The 21,133-nt window shown below is 35.5% G+C and overlaps 1 protein-coding gene across 1 annotated transcript; it reads right to left on the reverse strand.

Moving 5' to 3' along the window:
* Positions 1–425: 425 nt before the first annotated feature.
* On the reverse strand, positions 426–20,008 carry LOC102919828 (vomeronasal type-2 receptor 116-like). Its single transcript, XM_076558503.1, has 6 exons — positions 19,812–20,008; positions 6,873–7,152; positions 5,695–6,501; positions 4,763–4,987; positions 4,257–4,380; positions 426–1,345 (listed from the first exon to the last, which is right to left on the reverse strand). The coding sequence occupies exons 1-6, from the start codon at positions 20,006–20,008 to the stop codon at positions 426–428; spliced, it is 2,553 nt and encodes an 850-aa protein (XP_076414618.1).
* Between the last annotated feature and the right edge of the window lie 1,125 nt (positions 20,009–21,133).

The raw sequence follows: 21,133 nt of genomic DNA on the forward strand, positions 1-21,133 counted from the left end.
AATTTAATTACCTTTTTGTAGCTTTCTTTACAGTCTTAGATCAATATGAAGGGTTTTATAATTAAATCTTGCTTGTATATACACTCTACATGCCAATATTTTTTGGAATGTAAAGATAACACATAATTTGTAGTGAAAAAATATAGTTAAATGAAATAATGTGAAGTTTTTGTGCCAAAACCCAGATACCATACAATTCTATAACTAAAAATAACAAAAAGCATAATTACATATATAGAAATGACTTATTATAATGTTTTATCCAAGAGAAGTGAAATCCAGATTTTGTATTCAAAATTTATTATGCAGTTTATTTTCTACATTTTTTTATAAGATCAGACTTCTTACTTTGACATAATTGGTTAGCAGAAAGCATGGTTGTGATATTGTAGGCATGTCTGATGTAGGAAATAAGTTTGTTATATTTAATGGATATATTCAGTTTTAGAATGTCTTTTCCTGACCCTATGAAAAGAATTTATCTGTGGTTTGAACAAAATAATGTAACACTTTGGGGCAAAGATGCAAGAAAGTAGCCCTGCACTTGAGGCCAAGATACAGAAAATCTCCACAGCTACTGTAGCCTTGCCCTTGGTGCTTTGATAGACAGGGAGGAAGGTGATCCATACACTACAGAACACCAGCATGCTGAATGTCAGGGACTTGGCTTCATTGAATGTGTCAGGCAAATTTCTGGCCAGGAAAGCTACAGTGAAGCTTGCTAGGGAAAGGGAGCCCAAATATCCCAGGACACAATGGAAGGCAATAACTGAACCTTTGTTGCAGACTATCAAAATATGGCCATGTTCAGCATGTACATCCTCATCAACAAATGGAGGAGATGTTCCCATCCAAATTCCACAGAGAATCAGTTGGATCACAGTGCAGATGGGAATGATGAAGTTAGGTGCACCTGATGCCAGCAGCCACCTCATTCTTCTATCTGGAACAGTGACTTTGAATGCTAGTACCACCGTAATTGTCTTAGCCAAGACAGAGGAGGCAGCCACAGTGAAGACAATTGCAAATGAGGTCTGCTGCAAGATACAGGTGGCCATATGGGGATGGCCAATATAAAGCAAGGGACAGAGAAAACAAAATATGAGGGAGATGAGGAGGACATAGCTGAGAACTCGGTTATTGGCCTTAACTATGGGTGTATCTTGATGTTTCAAAAAGATAGCTAGTACAATAGCTGTAAGAGAAGAGAAACACAGAGCCAAGATAGCCAGAGACATTCCCAAGGGTTCTTCATAAGCGAGAAAGGTCACAACTTTTTTGTGGCAGTGAGTTTGTTGTGCATTGCTGTACTGATCATCTGGACACTTCACACAATCGTCCATGTCTAGTATAGGAAGGGAAATATTTTCAGTTTTAGTTTTTCCCTAGTACTCATGAAGCATAACACATTAATGCATTAGGAAGTCATAGCTAAATTTTATTTACATCTTTTGTTATATGAAAACTAAATATCTTTGATGCATAGGATTTAATTCTATTTTCTGTTGCCTTTCATCTTAATACAAAGGGTTTTTTATATTTATCTTAGTTACCCATGAACATTAAAAAAATCAGTAATATACATTTAAATAATTATCAGGTAGCCACAGTAACCTACCTTGGATTAAATCATTCATGGAAAATCCCATTTGTTATTAATAGTTTTGTGTACTATGCAAAACAAGAACTGATAATGAGCTGGTTCAATGCATCTTATAATTCTTCTATCAGCATCAAATTAGGTCCCACATATAATTCACCTCATGGGGCTCCTTGGAAAGAAAACTCTACCCAATCCATATATTAGAACCCACATGTACTACGTTATGATTACAGTATAATACCTAACAATGTTCAAAGTATTTGCGCTTACACACATATTAATAAAGTCCTCTTCCCTCATCAAGGAAACTTATCATTGAGGCAGAGACTATTAGGGAAAAATAACAGCCATTTAAAGTGTAGACTTGTTCCTCCAGGTACAATGGATACCTATATTATAATACTCTGTCACTTAAGCGTCAGGAAAAATTGCAGAAGAGTGGGATGAAAAGATTGTAAGAGCTAGGAATTTGATGTGAGTCAGTGTCCCCTAGAAATGTCACAAGCTACAGCCATAAATTCTAACCAACATGATTGCTTAAATAAAGGTGAACAAGTATAAAAACAATGGACATGGAAAATGGATGGGGGAAAGACCATCAGGCCACAATGCTAGAAAGAGAGCTACAGGCATCTAAGGGATATTGATAGTGACAGAAATTGTCTTTTCCAGAGTAAAGCACACCAACTGATTATTTTTGGAAAACAGAAAGGTCAGCCCTGAAAACATAAAAGTAATATTGCACATACTGAAGAGTTTGTATTTAGAAATATATCTACATACTCCTAAACACAAGACAAATCAAATACACATACTAACAATTAATGAGAAAAGAGGCTATAGATTTGACAAAGATTCTGGAGGGTTTTATTGGAGATGTTTGAGGAAAGATATCTAATGGAGAGTGATATAATTGTATTATAATATCAAAAATAAAAAAGAAAAGAAACAGAAAAAATATCCAGCACGGTCAAGTAATGCAGAAACAACACGAACAAATTCCCATCTAAATTATCTACATGTCAAAACCATCCCATTTAGTTTTAGGCTTCAATGCTTGAACTTTAGTTGGGCACATTATCTGCAAATTTTATAAATTTCTGTAAGATTTGCCAGTGCAATGCTCCCAAGGTTATAGTATTCAGTGAGAAAACAACAAAATCTAGATAATATTCTATATCTCAAGGGCATAATTTTGAAAGATAGTACTAGATGATGATGATAATTTTTGCTTTATACCACAACATATTTCTTTTTCTTCCAATTGCATTGATACAACAGACCAAACTGAAAAGTGATGATTCCATTTCAGCACTGAATCTATCCATCAAGAATTTTCTATTCGGCTTCAGTTTTTCAAAACTCTGATATTGCAAAGGAGTGTCATCTAAACTGTTGATTAGGAACATTATAATACTTTAATTTTTAAAATTCTTTTAAAATTAATTATAAAATGTTCTATTCATGTCTTTGTATGGAAAATATATTCTTCTTGTTTACAATACACCTTTCCCATAGTTTTCCCCCCCTCTACTCCTCTTGTTCTTTTCTAAGTAGGTGAAGGGGAGTTAAAAAATTGAGTATAGTATCTTGTCTTTAACCAACACAGAAGTCAATGTTTGATCAGTTAATTTGAAATATATATATATATATATATATATATATATATATATATATATATGTGTTTGTGTGTATGTGTGTATGTGTGTATCATTTTAATTAAACAATTTTTATTTTCTTTTTGTGCATTATTCTATTCAAGTAATTTTTCTCACACTATACATTGTGTTTTGTATTCAAATATGTTTATTATTTTAGTGTAATTTTTAAAAAGTTGCACTATAATTTTTATATAATCCTCAAGTTTAACTCATCTAGAATCATTTACATGGTGGTCTGGCTCTATGTGAAACTGTCAGTTAAGTATTTACCTATATGTTATTACTACTACAGTTATTAATTCTACCTTTCTGTTACCTGATACACTACCAAAACAAAGTTTTCAGTTTCCGTACTTCAATCTAGTTTAAACCACCCCTTTAATTAAAAAAGTCTCTTTGATTTATTTATTATGAATATTATAATAAACTCTTTATTTCAGAGTTCAATATGATGGCATCTTAACTCACCTATAAAGTACAGTAAAACTGAAAATACAAACTACCAATTATAACATTTCTACATTTCTACATTTTATATTTTTACATAGCATGATCTACATTTGCACATAGTACATAGCAAAGTGTTTCTAAAACATGATGCAATGTCACTGAACATATACTCCTTGTTAGAAACACTGGAAATGGGGGCACTAGGAATATGTGTATGCACAGTATATGTCTTAAATAAACTGAAAGGTAGATCAACTTATTACAAAATGCTGACTATAAGGATGAAGATGAGTTGCATTAGTAACTGTTAGGGCTCTAAAGTAATGTCCAAGAGAATATATTATGTTCATGGGTTCTAGAATAATGACACAAAAATGTAGTTTAAAAGACAGAGTATATTATTTCAAATAGCAGTGTTACTGATGCTTTCAACTTCATAATAAGATTCATCTAATCTATTTCCCAATGGACTTTGTGAGAGCTATGTAAATATGAGAGAAAATAAGAAAACTGTTGATCATTTTGACAAATAAATTCCTTACTTGTCATGTTGGAAATTTTATTTTCTGGACATGGATCACAATCAAAACAACAGACAGCCTTCCCTTCCTGAGGGGATTTTCTGTGTCCTGGACTGCAGGGCCTACTGCATACAGAGGGTGGACCCTGAGGAAAATCAGGCACAAAGAGTTTAATGTAAGTTGCAAAAGCTGCATTGATTCACAACAAGGAGCCACTAAAAATTAATTCTCTTTTTAAACACATATGCTATACAGTAAAAATCCATTTTATGCCAAACATTACAAATGTATGGATATTTATGTACTGTGAAACACACACAAGAGAAAAGAGAGGGAGATATACACACGGAGGGAGAAAGGGAGAGAGAGAGAGAGAGAGAGAGAGAGAGAGAGAGAGAGAGAGAATATAGAGCAGTGGCAGTGAGTCAATAAATAAATAAAATCAAATGTCTTCATACCAAAGATGAAGCATGAAGTTATCGAGTATTTATGCTACATGTAAATCATTTGAGTTAAGACAAAATTACCTGTCTAAAATCTGTTGCCCACTCTATCATTTCATCAGATATGTATAATCGTGGATCATTTGGAAACTCTCCAGAAAACCTTCCTATTTTCACTTTAAGTCCAAAGTGATTAAATTCTGTGATATAGAAAATGTCATACTCTGTATCCTGTTTTGTCCTTTGGTTCATATTCACCAGATCTCCAGAAGGATTCATAAATTGTATGTTCTTCAGAAAAGAGAACATCTAAAACACATTTGTTATTTTACTTTTAATTGTGCCTTCATAGTAGGACAGAAAATGTAAAGTATATAATGCCAGTAATTTTCATTTGCCTCTCCTAAAATGTAACTTTATTAGAAGTACTCAGTAATAAATGAAAGAAATTCCATACAATCATAAAGTTTCCCTGTACTTTAAAGTTAAAATTTTCTCACTGGGGTTGATACTCTAACACACACACCCTATGTTATATGCTTATGGATTAGAGATGCATTCTCTATTTCTTCCTGGCAATATTGTTATTTGATCATAACCTAGAGAACTGTGTTCCATAACAGCTCAAAAAGTAGCAGTGCTACTTGTATTGTCAGGAATCTATTTATTACAATGATGAGAAACTTTTTTATCATATAAAAATTCATTTTCTTGTTGCCATCTAAGAAATTCATGAAAAAAATTTTTCTTCCAAATTTAAAAACATATGATTAATGTTTGTGTTTGAAATATTCTGGACAAAATTTCTTCACTTAGAATGTAAAATGCAGACTTGTACCAGTATTGCCTGTAACATAATTTATAACACTAACAGTCTTCAACTCATGCAGTGATACAGTCCAGAAATATATGCATCTGGAAGAAAAGTTTGTAGTTTGCCTAGATTTAGAGAACTGTGGTTCCCTTCAAGAAAGTCATCACTATGACATACAGGCCATGCAATGCAAGAAAAATACCTTCCAGGAGTCCAATTCCAGTCCTTTTTCAGCATTCGCTGACCATGTGTCTTCTTTTTTCAGAAGCATTTCATGGAGCGAGTGGGCCACAGCATACACTGCATTGTATAAATTATAACTTGAGACACTCATGGACATTCCAAACTGGTGCCTAAACAACCACTTGAATATATTTGTGGTAGAACAATTTTTCAGTTTCTTACAAATACATGATGATAAAGAACAATTAAAATAAATCCACCATAGTCTAACAAATGAAATTTCATTACTGTAATTTGAAGGGTGCACTCTCTGCATAAATTGTTTAAAATCAGGCATCTCAGAATTCTGATGTGAATAAATGAGAGTCCCATAGTCAGAGTTAAGCATGAAATTTCCTTTAATTGTGATTCTATCAAATTGTGACATGCTGACCCAGATTCTGTTAACTGTTACATATTTCCATAGTATAAAGTTCAATTGTACAGTAGAGTCTTTGTCTCCATAAACAATCACAACTTTTGCTGATGACATCATGATCTGGTTAAAGTATTTATCAGCCATTTTGAGGAATGATAAATTCCCGTGAGCGATAATACTCACAAATGCTAAACAGACAATGTTTCTTTGCATCTTCTCTCTCAGTTCAGAAAGAAATTGAATTCCATGGTCATCATCTGAAATGATCACTCCTACCCAGTTCCATCTGAAGTAAACCAGTAGGGACACCATGGCTAGTGGCAGAGATGTATCCTTGGGAGATATCTGGTAGAGATGAGGAAATTGTTCATGGACATCCAGGAGAGGTTGAAAATCACCATAGTAGAGCTGAAGGACATAGAACATAAGCATAAATGAGGAAGGTGTAATGAATAATGTTTGGTCTAAGACTTACATGTACTAAGCAAATGCTGGGGGTGTTAGAAAATGTGAATTCTTATCCTCATTATTAAAATCTTTTCCAATTTTTGTGGTTGTCTAAAAACTATAAATAAACTAACTTTTATGGTAAAATATTTCGGATTTCAGCTGTCTTTGGTGATAAAGTTGTTATGCTTTCTGGTAAAAGTATCTGAACATGTATTTTTGATAGAACTGAATAGATATTAACCCAGTCTCTGCCTTTTAACCTTTTTGGTACTCAGAAAGTCAGCTTTAAGGAGACAGTATTTCATTAAAATTATCACACCTCAACTTACCTCTGGCGTTCTGGACATGTATCGGAATGGTCCAAAAGTTGCAGGAACTGCCCATATGGGTCCTGTAAGTACAATTAAATGTTTTCTCTGATTTTTGCAGTAGTAGTTAGGAAAGTTTTCACTTCTTTTTGGAGATAGACCATATTTCTTTTTCTCCTCCACCAGGTTACATTTGATGTTAGCTAGCAGAGAAATGTTTGGTAAAATATGAGGATTCATGTTGATTTCTTCCATGGCAAAATAAAGAGAGAAAATCAAGTGGACATTCTTTGGTGTTAACCTGAAAACAGAGCACACTCTTCATGAGAGATAGGTTCACACATGACAATTTTAAATCACAATCAATGATTTAAATACTGAATTCTTTTTTTTGTCTCATTAGTAAGTGACACAAGTCCAATTTCTTTGGTATATGAGAGACCTATGGGTGAATACTAGGATTCTTAAAGGCTATTTTTGGGGGTGTGGGAGAGGATATCATACCAATGAGATTGATTCTTTTACTTTGAAGTTTTATAATGTTCCATCCTATTTGCTATAAACTTCATAAAATATATGCATGGATTCAGGGGCTAGAAAAGATTTTTCTGGCTACTATTGAATCTGCTCATGTCATCATTTTGTGCTTCTAACATTTAACATATGTGGAAAATAAGTGAGTATTATGTGCTATCTGGAATTCTATATTTTTATACAGAGGGAGCACTGGGCAAAGATATGTCTTTGTGTAGGATATGAAGACTATGCAGCCAAATCTGCCTGTACAAGAGCTCTGAAAAGCCTGAGGGATTCATAGGTAATGCAAATAGCATAATAATTCTTTTACTCCATCTTCCCTTTCACATACTTTCTTATTTTCATTTTGTATTTGATGATGTGCAATATTTAGTGATATAAGATTGGATATAAGTATACCTGCTTCCAGTGAGGAATGAATTACCTTCTCTTTACATGTACCCTTATGCTGCCTTTCAACCTATATATTCAGCTTGGTATTACAGAGCAGGTCCTGTGTTGAGTTGTTTTAGACTTGTCCTGATATGTCCTGTGTAATAGACTTACTTTAGCTTCTCTCTTTTACCATATTTTGAGCAGATGTAAATGTTTTGATATATTTCATAGTTTGATCTTATTTAACAATAACATCTCATTTCAGTGGGTTGTTTATGAGTATTTTAGATATTGCCTCATGCTGAGAGCTGCTGGTAGCAATGGTTTTATTAGAGGCCCAAGAGTATACAGCAGATGGCAATTGACAGTTCAAGTATCATCTCACCAGGTAAATAATTCTCTAATGCAGAACCTCTTCAGAAACAGCTTAAAGAGCCACAGCCCCTGGACACTGTTGCTTGTGTCAATAATATCACACATGCCTAAACAGTTATAGTATCTCCCTGTAACATGAATCTTAAAAGGTTTTATTAATATAAACAAACCTAAGGCCAGGTATTGGGGTGAATACTGGATGATCAGAGAGACAGAACACAAACCACAGCTGACCTTATTTTGCCAATTTCTGAGCTATCCTGTATTCTCAAACTGGAAGACTCTGAGTCCTCCCCTGAATGAATCTAGGCTGAACTGCTGCTAAAAGCCTAAAAGCTTAACCAGGCCCTAGTTCCTGGGCCTCATGGCTTATATACCTTTCTGCTTCCTGCCATCACTTCCTGAGATTAAAGCCATGTGTCACCATGCCTGGTTGTTTCCAGTGTGGCTTTGAACTCAGAGATTCAGAGGGAGCTCTGCCTCTGGAATGCTAGGATTAAAGGTGTGTGTGTGTGTGTGTGTGTGTGTGTGTGTGTGTGTGTGTGTGTACCATCATTTTTTGGCCTCTATATTTAGTGGTTGTTTTGTTCTCTGACTCCAGATAAGTTTATTAGAGTGTACAATATATTGGGGAACAAAATATCACTACATTTCCCCAACACCTGAACTTTACTGTGTGGTGATATTGTGTCCCTGTGAGTTCAAAGCCACACTGGAGACAGCGAGGCATGGTGACACATGCCTTTAATCTGGGGAAGTGATGGCAGGAAGTAGAAAGGTATTAAAGGCATGAGGACCAGGAACTAGAGTCCTGTTAATCTTTTAGGCTGTTAGCAGCAGTTCAGCTGAGATCTATTCGGGTGAGAACTCAGAGGCTTATAGTTTGAGGAAACAAGATCCGCTGAGAAGTTGGCCAAGTGAGGTTAGCTGTGACCTGTTCTGTCTCTCTGATCTTTCAGCCTTCACCCCAATACCTGGCTCTGGGTTTGTTTTTATTAATAAGACCTTTTAAGATTCATGCTATAATAATGTGTAATCTCATTTGATGTGTATATATAATCTCCTGATTACATCTCAATATTATGGGCATATATATCTGTGAATAGTCCAGAAGTTGACTTCTCATTAAGTTGTATAATTCTCATTATTCTATCAGGATTATAAGACATTTAGGTAGTGTTTTTTTTATCACTATTTCAGACTGGCATAAAGAAAAAAGCAATTTCTTCTCAGTTCTAAGTGGGGTCACACACTATTGGACAATTTTGGGCTTCAGAGCAACTCCAAACTAGACTGAATGTTTCTGGAAATGGACCATAAGTTAAGCATTACAGATATGCACAAAGATAGAGTTGCAGATGTCTAACCAAGGTTATTAATCACAAAGCAAACTAAAATACTATGCCAGTTTCTCTATCAATGCCTCATTGATAACAGAGACCAGCAGTCATTCCCTACTAAATTCTTTGATAATAACACTTTGTACAATCTTCTAACCTCAATTTATGAATAAAACTCATGGTTCAGCTAACTAATTATTTATTGGTTAGGTCCCAAATAACAAGTAATCAATTAACCAAGTCAAGAGGGAAACAGCTTTATGTGGAAAAATTTTCAAAATTAGCCAGGGCTCCAGAAAGTTGTCTGGCCTCGCAGCCTTCAATATAGAGTTACAAGTCCCTTCCTTGTGATTAGGATTTCAAACAGGGTAAGAAAATATATTTTTACATTTGGGACCCATGCATTGCCTTGGTAAGTGGCTCTGCTCCTTATCGTTTACTTAAGGAATGTGCTATGACCTTCAGATGCAGCTTTTGTAACTTTTCTATTTATTGCAAAAAGCCTCCTTTTAAATGTGTATATAGCTGTGTAGGACAAAGAAAGCAAGAGAATTGTAACTTGAGAGAAAATTGAAGATGTAGAGAAATAAAGAACATGACACTCATATCCTGTATGTGAGTCTGATTCCCTCAGATATATAGAAACTTATTCTATCTACAGACTCTGAGATAAAGTTTCTTAAAATCCTGCTACTCTGAAGACACTCTTGTAGTTAGAGTTTTCCTGCCTGGCCCACAGTCAGGACAAATCTTTATCACCTGCCAGTCCCACAGCCACTCAGACCCAACCAAGTAAACACAGAGACTTATGTTGCTTACAAACTGTATGGCCGTGGCAGGCTTCTTGCTAACTTTTCTTATATCTTAAATTACTCCTTTTCCATAAATCTCTACCTTGCCATGTGGCTCGTGGCTTAGCAGCATTCTCACATGCGCTTGTCCTGGTGGCAGCTGGCATTGACTCCTTCTGCCTTCCTGTTCTTTTATTTCTCCTCTCTGTTAGTCCTGCCTATACTTCCTGCCTAGCCACGGCCAATCAGGTTTTATTTATTGACCAATCAGAGCAACTTGACATACAGACCATTCCCCAGCACAGCCAAGTGCAGACCATCTCAGACAACTGCACTCAGGCCCGTGGTCCTAAACATCCTTTATGCGAACCTGTTGGGTAAAGCCACTAGGAACCTGAAAACGGGCTCCCACAGGACATAGAGAACATCCCACAACACATTCTATTTACATCCCTAGAGCAGTTCTAGGAGCTGAACTCCCAGGCTTTTTTAGTTTCATCCATACTTTCTGTATTCCTTTGTGACTAAATACATATTCAAGTAACTAGACAAATGTGGCTGTGAAGCTAGAATGGAATTGACAGAATGATTATTTTTCCCATAATATTTTAATGGTCGTGTTTGAATCAGTTTTTTGGCAGTGTCTTATTCTTGTATTTGTTACAATGATCTCTTTCAGAAAGAACTGAAGTTATGTCACATTGTCTAGGCCCTTGCCATTCTATACTGGAAATGAATATGCCTTTTTAATATTGGATTATTCCATTAATGCACTACAATTACTTATCTGTGAAATACTATTATGTCAAATAATATAGACTAGATAATAATTTAAAAATCCGGTATTTTAGAAATTGAAAGGGCACTTTTTATTTTCATATGTAACAGAGGAATACCTAGGAAAGCTAAAATAAGACTAAATAATGAAATAACTCTTGGGAATATCACTATGGCCTCACAATGTGTTACATAGCTGTAATAATAAAAACAGAATTAAACTGGCACAAAAAATAGCCATGTTGATGAATAGAAAGGAATTGGAGTCTCATACTAAATCTATACACCTATGGACATCTATTTTATGATAAAGAGGCCAGAAGTACACTGTGGAAAAGCTAAACCTCTTTAACAAATGGTGCTGGCCAAACTGAATGGATACATGGAGAAGAACACAAATTTTTCCATACCTATCACCCAGCACAACACTCACCTCCAAGTGGATCAAATACCTCATTGTAAGACTAGATATGCTAGATGTCTTAAAAGAGAAAATTGGGGAATAGTCTTGAACTCATGGTTATAGTAAAAGTTTTTTTTTTCCTGAACAGAACACTGACAGCAAAGGTACCAAAATAGCAATATTTAAATGAGACCTCATGAAACCGAAAAGCTTTTGTATGGCAAAAACCTCTAGCATCATTAGGACAGAGTAGCAGAATGGAAAATGAGTGAAGATCCTTACTCATCATCGTACCCTAAATCAAATGTACTTTGAAAATTTATCCAATTATGTTTAATATGGCCAACATCAATCAAACCAATGCTAGTTTGTGCTGCAAGGATGCATAGTAAAGTGAAGACTCACGAATTGCTTGTGGGAATGCAAACTTGCAGAGCAGTATGAAGATCAGTGCAGTAATTCCTCAGGAAGCTTGGTATAGATCTACTTCAAGATCCAGATATCTAACCTGTCTTAGTCAGGGTTTCTAATGCTGCAGTGAAACACCATGACCAAGGAAGCTAATAGAGAAAGAGTATATTTGTCATATACTTCTGTATCCTTGTGCATGAAAGAAGAAAGTCAGGGTAACAACTCCAGCAGAGTAAGAAACCAGAGAAAGGAACTGTTGAAGAAACCATAGAGGGCTGCTACTCATCGGCTTTCTCTCATGGTTTGTTCAGCCTGCTTTCTTATAGACCCTAGGATCTCAAGCCCAGAGATGGAATAACCCACAATGTGCTGGGCCCTCCCCTGTCAATCCCTAACTAAGAAAATGTTCCACAGACAGGCCCACAACCAATATCATGGAGATACTATCTTAATGGAGTATACCTCATCTCAGATGTCTTTAGATTGTGTCTAATTGACATAAATTTTTAGTATACCACTCTTATTCATGCATGCCAAGGACTCTACATTATACAATGAAGATATATTTTGGCCCATGTTGAAAGGATGGAAATCTAAAGTAGTACAATATTCCTAAAATAAATGCATTTATGAAGACAAACTAAATGAAATTGAGGTATAACAGTTGAGATCAAGCCTCAACTGTACAGACAGGTCAGATATAGATATGATAAGATAAAAGGGTAAATTATTGAATCTACTTTTAAACAACAACTTGTTTAAAATGTTTTACATTGTTATGGATTTTAGTCTATTGATACAAATATAAAGTTAATTTTGTTATACTATGTGTATATTTCTACTCTTTTTTAAAGGTATTATGTTTATACAACTCATTTAAATTGTAATGAAACAATTAGTCTTCTATGATAGTCAAACTTATAGTCATCTTAAGATTTTTAGGTATACATAGATATATTTCAGATAGATAGGTAATCTTCAAATACTTCAAAGACCTACAAAATATGACATTTAATTTTTTAAAAAAAATTGAAAAGAAATATTTTAAAGGGAGAGTTGTTTTATTATTATAGTTTTATTATTATAGTTGTTTTATTATTATGCATTTATCTGTCCAAATGTTCAAATATGGCTTACAAGGCCTCCCCATGTAACAACCCACCGTGACAACAGAAATTAAAGAATTTTTAACTAAAGTGTTGGACAAAATTAAAAGAAAATTTGTCAAAGTATTTTCATTCCAACCCCAAAGTGATTTCCTTTAAGGAAGTTTATCTGAAAGTCCACATGAAGTGTATTTCCTTTCTCTCAAGCTTCTACAATGCAACTCCTATCCACGTTTTAGATTTTTTGCACTGATTTCTGAACAATGAGACATATCTGCTCCTGGCAGCACCAATTTAATTCAAAAAAAGAGGATGAACATTCAAGACACTCTATATAGAATTTATCTTTTTCTTAACATAATTAGCCATTTGGGCAGGAAAATGTTCTTGCCTGGACTGCTTAATCGACTGGACAAATGAGACCTAGAGAAAGGTGGCCACTGAACTTTGGTTGACAAAATGGTCCTTCAGGTTCCTGCTTTACAGAAAAAACTGCCAAACATTCTACTATACACAAAAAAGTAACTAAAAGATCCTAGGTCTGTGGGCTAAAGACAGATGCCCCAACTTTACAAAATTAGGTGACTCTCCAGGCTGCCAGCTGTCTCTGTCTACTCTTACAAGACTCCCAAAAGTTACTTACATCCTTGCCCCATTTCTCAGGTAATATTATATCCTTCTAAGGTCTTTGATGTAGTTAAAGACTAAATACTTATAATTTTTTTAGTTATGATAAAATATAAGTTAGATGTAAAACCTTAAACTCACAAATATAAGAAAGAGAGGATATCTTCTTCAATTTTGCCAAATACAAATAAACTAGATATTGTAACTGTAATTCTTGCTTGATAATTGTTTGGTTATATGTAATTTTACTATGTAAAAGGTAAAACCTTCCTTTTAAAAAAAAAGTGCTATGAGATGCTCTGTATGTTAAATATATTACTCTAATTAGTTAATAAATAAAGCACTGATTGGCCAGTAGCCAGACAAAAAATATAAACAAAACAAAAAAAATTCTAAAAAGTAAAATACTAAAATAAGACACTGCCAGGTGTTACCATCAGTACCAACATATAAGAAAATGATAAGCGTTTTCAGTATTTTTGATCTTAGCCATTCTGACAGGGTGGAGAGGATGTGGAACTAGGGGAACTCTCCTCCACTGCTGGTGGGAATGCAAGCTTGTACAACCACTTTGGAAATCAATATGGCACGTTCTTAGAAAATTGGGAATCAATCTCCCCCAAGATCCAGCTATACCACTCCTGGGCATATACCCAAGAAATGCTCAATCATACCACAAGAGCACTTGCTCAGCTATGTTCATCAGCATTGTTTGTAATAGCCAAAACCTGGAAACAACCTAGATTCCCTTCAACTGAAGAATGGATAAATAAATTGTGGCACATATACACAATGGAATACTACTCAGCAGAGAAAACCAATGACATCATGAGGTTTGCAGGCAAATGGAAGGATCTAGAAAAATCATCCTGAGTGAGGTAACTCAGACTCAGAAAGACAAATATGGTATGTACTCACTCATAGGGGGATGCTAGTTGTAGAACAATGATGACTGGACTGCTACTCACATCACCAGTGAGGCTACCTGGAAAACAGGACCCCAAGAAAGACATGGAGAAATGGATGAGATCTACATGAACAGCCTGGATATGAGTGGGAGCAATGAAGGGTGAGGGTTGAGGTAAAGAGAGTGGGAGATCCTAGCTGGATCGAGAAAAGAGAGGGAGAACAAGGAATAGGAGACCATGGTAAATGAAGACCACATGAGAAAAGGAAGAAACAAAGAGCTAAAGAGGCCCACAGAAATCCACAAAGATACCCCCACAAAAGACTGCTGGCAATGGTCGAGAGACAGCCGGGACTGACCTATTCTGGTAATGGGATGGCCAAACACCCTAATAGTTGTGCCAGAAACACCATCCAAGGACTGAGGAATCTGGATGCAGACATCCATGGCTAGGCCCCGGGTGGAGTGCTGGGAGTCTAATTAGTGAGAAAGAGGAGGGTTTATATGAGCGAGAATTGTTGAAACCAAGGTTGGATAAAGCACAGGGACAAATAAACAAATGAATGGAAACACATGGACTATGAACCAAAGGTTGAGGGGCCCTCTGAATAGGCGAGACAGTTGATTGGCTTGATCTGTTTGGGAGGCATCTAGGCAGTGGTACCAGGTCCTGGGCTCGCTGCATGAGTTAGCTGTTTGAAACCTGGGACTTATGCAGGGACTCTTGGCTCAATCTGGGAGGAGGGGACTGGACCTGCCTTGACTGAGTCTATCAGGTTGATCCCAGTCCTCGGGGGAGTCCTTGATCTGGAGGAGGTGGGAATGGGAGGTGGGCTGGGGTAAGGGGAGGGAGGCAGGAAGGGAGAGAACAAGGGAATCTGTGGCTGTTATGTAGAACTGAATAGTAATGTAAAATATAAAATACTAAAATATAAAAAAAAGATACTGATAAACAATGAGCCACATGACAACTTATAAACTAATGGATATAATTTAATTTAAGATACAAAAACTAAATTACAAAAAGCCTGCCATGGCCATACCCATACAGTTTGTAAACAATATAAATCTCTGTGATGTGTTGACTAGGTTGGGTCTAAGCCATTGCAGGACTGGCAGCTGAGAGAGATTTGTCCTGACCTTGGGCCAGACAGGACTAGAAAAAACTCCAACTACACAGATCTTGTAAACAAAGGAAACTTATAGCACCAAGAATGGGTTACATTTTATCGCATAGTTATCCAAATCAGCACAAAGGGACCTCTCAAAGCACGGGCTGTGACCAAGGCTGTAGGCTCCTCTCTGTAAACCGAAGATAAGGCCCTATGCTGAAGTGACACCTACACAGCTGAGTGAAGATGTAGAAATCAAGCTGGTGCCTACCTAGAGCATTTATGCCTGCTAACTACTGTCCATAGTACTCAAAGTTCTCTTAAACAAGCAAGCTAAACACAAACCTAACATCTACAGTGGTGACTGCCTGCAAGATGTGCTAGTGAAACAGTGGCACGAAGCTGGTGGGAGTAACCAAATAATAAATGATATGGTTTTCTTCCATTCCAAGGGATCAAATACATGTATGGCACTGCAAAGCTGGCCAAATACCTGGCAGTGGATAGGACAGGGACCTAGGGGAAAACCAAAGAGTACTGCTCCGAAAAGGAACAAAGCCATAAATTACTCCTAATTTCATTCTGCTATAGTTATTGATCTGTTACTTACTCAGACACTGTCAGAAAAGCTTTTTCTTCCAGCATATATAGATAAATACTGAGATCCATAACTGGTCAATGTACAGAGTGAGATACCTTGCCCCACTTTTACATGTGGTTTCTCTGTCAAATGCACCACCACTTCCCACAGGGCTCAAGGAACTCCATGGTAGAAGTGGAAACATTTGTAAGAGCTAGAGTGGATTGAGAACACAAAATCTATGCTCAGGACTGATGCACATGACTTCACAGAAGCTGAGGCAGTATGTACAAGATCTGCACACATCAGTGCCAAATGGAGTCTATTTGCTCACTGTAAAATTGACAAAAGCTCCTACCCTAAGCTCAGGAGATATCTCCTATCAATATTTGCTTGCAAACAAAATTTAGTTCTCTCCAGCATAGTCTCCCTGGGGACACAAACTTCCCTTTGAGGCTTACCCAAGATTCAGCAGTATATGGCAAAAAATATAAACTCAATGGTATCTGTGAGGCTTCATTGTATAATAATTTATTTTTCAGGCTTTTAAAAGTTAGTTTAACCTTAAAGTCCTTTGGATTTGTATTATGTCTTCCAGTTTTGTGTTTTTATGGGATTCCTGTGCATAAGAATGTGTGTCTCTTATTATTTATATGTGCATCTCTTTCTTTTTATTTCTTCTGTTTGTCTGATTGTGTTACCTATTCTGATTTGTTTGTTTCTGTTTTACCTTATTTTCAAACTATTATTTAGAAGTCTCTTTGTTTTCTATCAAGTGAAAGAAAGGGTGTGGGTTCAGATAGGAGGGGCAGTGCTGAGGATCTCAGAGAAGTTGGGGTAATGAAACCTATAATCAGAATATGATGTATGAAAAATAAGTTTTCAATAAAAATGCAGGGGGTATAAGTTTGATCTGTGCTGTAATGTTTATAGCCCTGTGAAAATATTATATTAGGTTAAAAAAGCATAAAAGAGCAAAAAGCAGATTATCTCATTCAAAAGAAAAGAACAACTGGAACTTTATGGGATAGAATGTAAATTCATGAATAGGTAGGAATGAGGGGATAAAATGATGACAGCTGAGCAAGCAGTACAGTGTTCATGATTCCTAGCGAAATGTTTTATATATTTTGAACTTGACTATGGTGAAAGATACACACAGCCTGGCCATGTTTCAGAATGTCATATTTACTCATAAAGATCTATATTATGTATTTATTTATTTAGACAATAAACCATGTAAGTGCATTAATAATCTCATATTTCATTCTATAAATTCATTTGTTTTATCAAATATGATATCTTGTTTATAATCATGGCAGAACCATCCAAATATTGCTTGGAAAATAATATTGAATAGCCATAAGACAAAAATTGCTGTTTAATCCCAATACAGGAAGAAAAACATACAGTAATCTAGAAACATGTTTGCCACATAATAAAAAAGACTTAATAGGAATTTAGATACAAAATATCCAGTCTGTAATGAGAATACAAGTATATGAAGAAAATTCAGGATATGATCAGGACCATTGTTTTACATGTGAGGCATTTATGCCCCCATGAGAAAGTTTCTATACTAATTGATTACTTTTTGTTAATAAAAATCCAAAAAAAAATGAGTCTAGGAAGAAAACATTTGCTTTGCCATTTTCTTTCTTACTCATATATTAGGAGAAATCAGAACGTTTCTCTGGACTTCTCTCATCCTGTGTCATAAAAATATATAAGCATAGATGTAGAATGTCCCTGGGATTTCAAGTGCCAGAATTTCAGACATAAAATTCCTCATCATCTTAAAATAGGAGGTCACATTACTGAGGCATATTAATTCATTAGCTGATGATAATTGAAAGTGAATAATATGAATTAAAACATCCTCTCTATTACTTTCAAGGCACAGCCTGCCTGCAATGTGGAGATAATCATTGGCTAATGGAAGACATGATATAGGTAATGGTGAACATTTGTGTTCAAATTCTACTCAACTTGCCCTTCACTCTTCCTCATTTGTATCTGAACATTTGGATGTCTGAGTCATCTTTGCCATGTTCCATATTACCGTGAATATTACTGTTGTACCTATTATATAATCACTTGCTCATTGCTCCACATTCTCCTTCAAACCTGATGATATTTTTGATAAACAGATGAATGATCAACACATAAGATATTGTGTCACTTCTACTGTGATTTTTAATTTGTTCTGAGATTTTTCTATTTTGTAATACAGACAGAAACTTTCTCCTCTCTTTTGAATGTCCTACTAAGATAAGCTATCAAAAACTGAACATAACCTTTATCTACAACTGAAAACTTCACGTGATGATTCTCACACATATACAATGCCACACCTAGAAATATGTTTTTACCCAAATTTAGAATGTTATCTTTGACAATTTCCTTATCAAACTCCAAGAGATATTGTAACCATTTCCTCAGTTGAAATCTCAACCAGTAACCTCATTGGGAAAGGAAAATTATGGTCAAAAATATAAATCAACTTTTGTGTAGTGCACTTGTCCTCATAATAAACAAATTTATTTTGTATAATTAGGGAAAGAGGAGAAAGTTTTAAATGTTTAATAAATTTAATATATGAAAGCATATGCAGCAAAATGAAACCTGACAATTTCTAATCAGTAAAAGGGCTTCAGCCTGGAGAAATTAGGATGAATTTGTTACCTTAGTACTTCTCTCTCAACTGTTAGCAAGTATCACAGACAGCACATTTTATTCTAGCACTATAAAAAGAAAAATAGTAAATCATTGCTTGCAGGGGCATCCTCTATTCTATATGAATATGACAACTATATGAATTCTATATTCTATTCTATATTCTATATGACAACTCTATGAATAGTTGTCAAATAAACAACTTGACTACTGGAGTACTCTAAATGGATGCTTCATGTGTTTCTAACATAGAACTTTGGAAAAAGTTTGATATTTTTTATTCAACAGAAATGTGGCTGTGCATATGTACCCAAACGTAAAGGAAAGGACAGCATAAAACTATCATAGGGAACAGATATTGATTTTCCACACTTGATTTCAGCTGCAGGAGACCAAGAACACAACAGTTGTAAAATTATGACAAATAGATTGTTTGAAAAATATCTCTGCACCTTTTTAATATGTATAACTAAAAGTCAGGGCAAACCCACCAAGGTCCACTGTGTAAGAATTGGTAACCGTGTGCTGATGAGAAAACAATAAAAAACAGTAGCAGACAAAAGAAATATCACTTTATTGTAGCCTCTATGAAATAAACTAAAAGCAGTGTTTAGTACCATGTTTGTGAGGGGCATCACATGACAACAGTTGGGAACAGTCATATTAAAAGATTGTCTCTAAAAGCAAAGTTGACAGCATTGATCATTTATTCAGCTTTCAGCCTAGAATCTGTGACTTAAAAAATACAGACAAGCTAAGCCCCAAAAACATCAGAAACAGGACAATAACCTTCAGGAAACATGAAATAAATGTGGGTAAGGTCCTAAAAGGGGGAGGAAAAGACAGAAAGAAGACACACAGAATATTGGTCTACCTCCCTGCAGTCCTAGAATGTAACATCTACCATGATAAACAAAAATTTATAAGTGAAAGAGGCACTTACTGCTTATCTAGATTTCCACTGAAATAATCATTCTTCATGTTTCCATGTTCTGTATAAATGAAAAAGGAACAATCAGTGTCTTTATCTCCTTCAGGGTTTTCCTTATCTTTCACTCTGTAAAAGCACACAGGGTCAGTCAAACTGCAGAGAAAGAAAGGAGGCTTCATGACCAGAAAGACAAAGATCAAAGACAACATCTTTGCAATATAGCTGAGAAGGAAGCCTGAACAAAGTGCACCATGAAGAATCATGGAAAAACCCTTGTGTCAATTATGCATGAACCCATCCAGGTGTCTCTTTTTATTATTATAGTTACTGCAAAGGACTGCAGTACTTTTCAGGAATCTCAGTAATTTTGAGTACCTTGTTTGTCTCTGTGGCTTGTATAGTCACTCTCTGGCCTGGGGCTCTGCATATGAGTTCATAAGTCCAGGGGATAATTAAGGGATAATAATTTCATTTATGATAATTCTTCTGCTCCATATCCCTTAGGAGTATATCTATGTAATTGGACATGAAGTTTACAGACACAATTCCTTTTAGGCGAGTTTTCTAACAAGCTCTGATTACCATTTGTAGTGGTTGACTTGGATTACATCAGATATTCCAAATGAATTTTGTACCAAAAGCAGTTCTTCATAGACAGAGTTTATTGCAGACATACAGGAAATATGACCTGCAATATTCATGATAGGAAGAAGTATCTTTACTGTCTGTTTGTATGGGCATTTTCTTTGCCTGCTTGAATGCAGTTTTGTCTGTCGGTCTGAGAAGCTTCTGCATGTCAAAGGACAATGTCATTCAGACAATGCAGTATCCTTCAGAATGAGAAAGAAGAATCTCAAATGGCTGAGAAACACTTAAAGAAAAGTTCCCCATCATTAGCAGTCATATCATTACAAATCCAGTCTACACTGAGATTTCATCTTACACCTGTCAAGATGGCAAAGATCCACAACACAAGGGAAAGTAGAGCTGGCAGGAATGTGAAATAAGAGCACTCATACATTGCAGATAGGAGTGCAAAATCACAGAGTCACTATCAAAATCAGTGTGGCAGTTTGTCTAGAAGACGGCAATCAATCCACCTCAAATCTAGCTAAACCATATTTGGGCATATATGCAAAGGATGTGTCATCCTACCACTAAGACAGTTGCTCATTTATGTTCCTTATTACTCCATTAATAATAATCAGAATTTAAAAACCATCATACATTCTCCTAAACAGAAAATTAGATAAAGAAAATATGGAGCATTTGTACAATGGAGTATTACTCAGGTAATAAAATAGTGATAGCATGAAATTTGCAGGAAAATGGAT

The sequence above is a fragment of the Peromyscus maniculatus genome, chromosome 1 (genome assembly GCF_049852395.1).
Source record: "Peromyscus maniculatus bairdii isolate BWxNUB_F1_BW_parent chromosome 1, HU_Pman_BW_mat_3.1, whole genome shotgun sequence".
Lineage (NCBI taxonomy): Eukaryota > Metazoa > Chordata > Mammalia > Rodentia > Cricetidae > Peromyscus > Peromyscus maniculatus.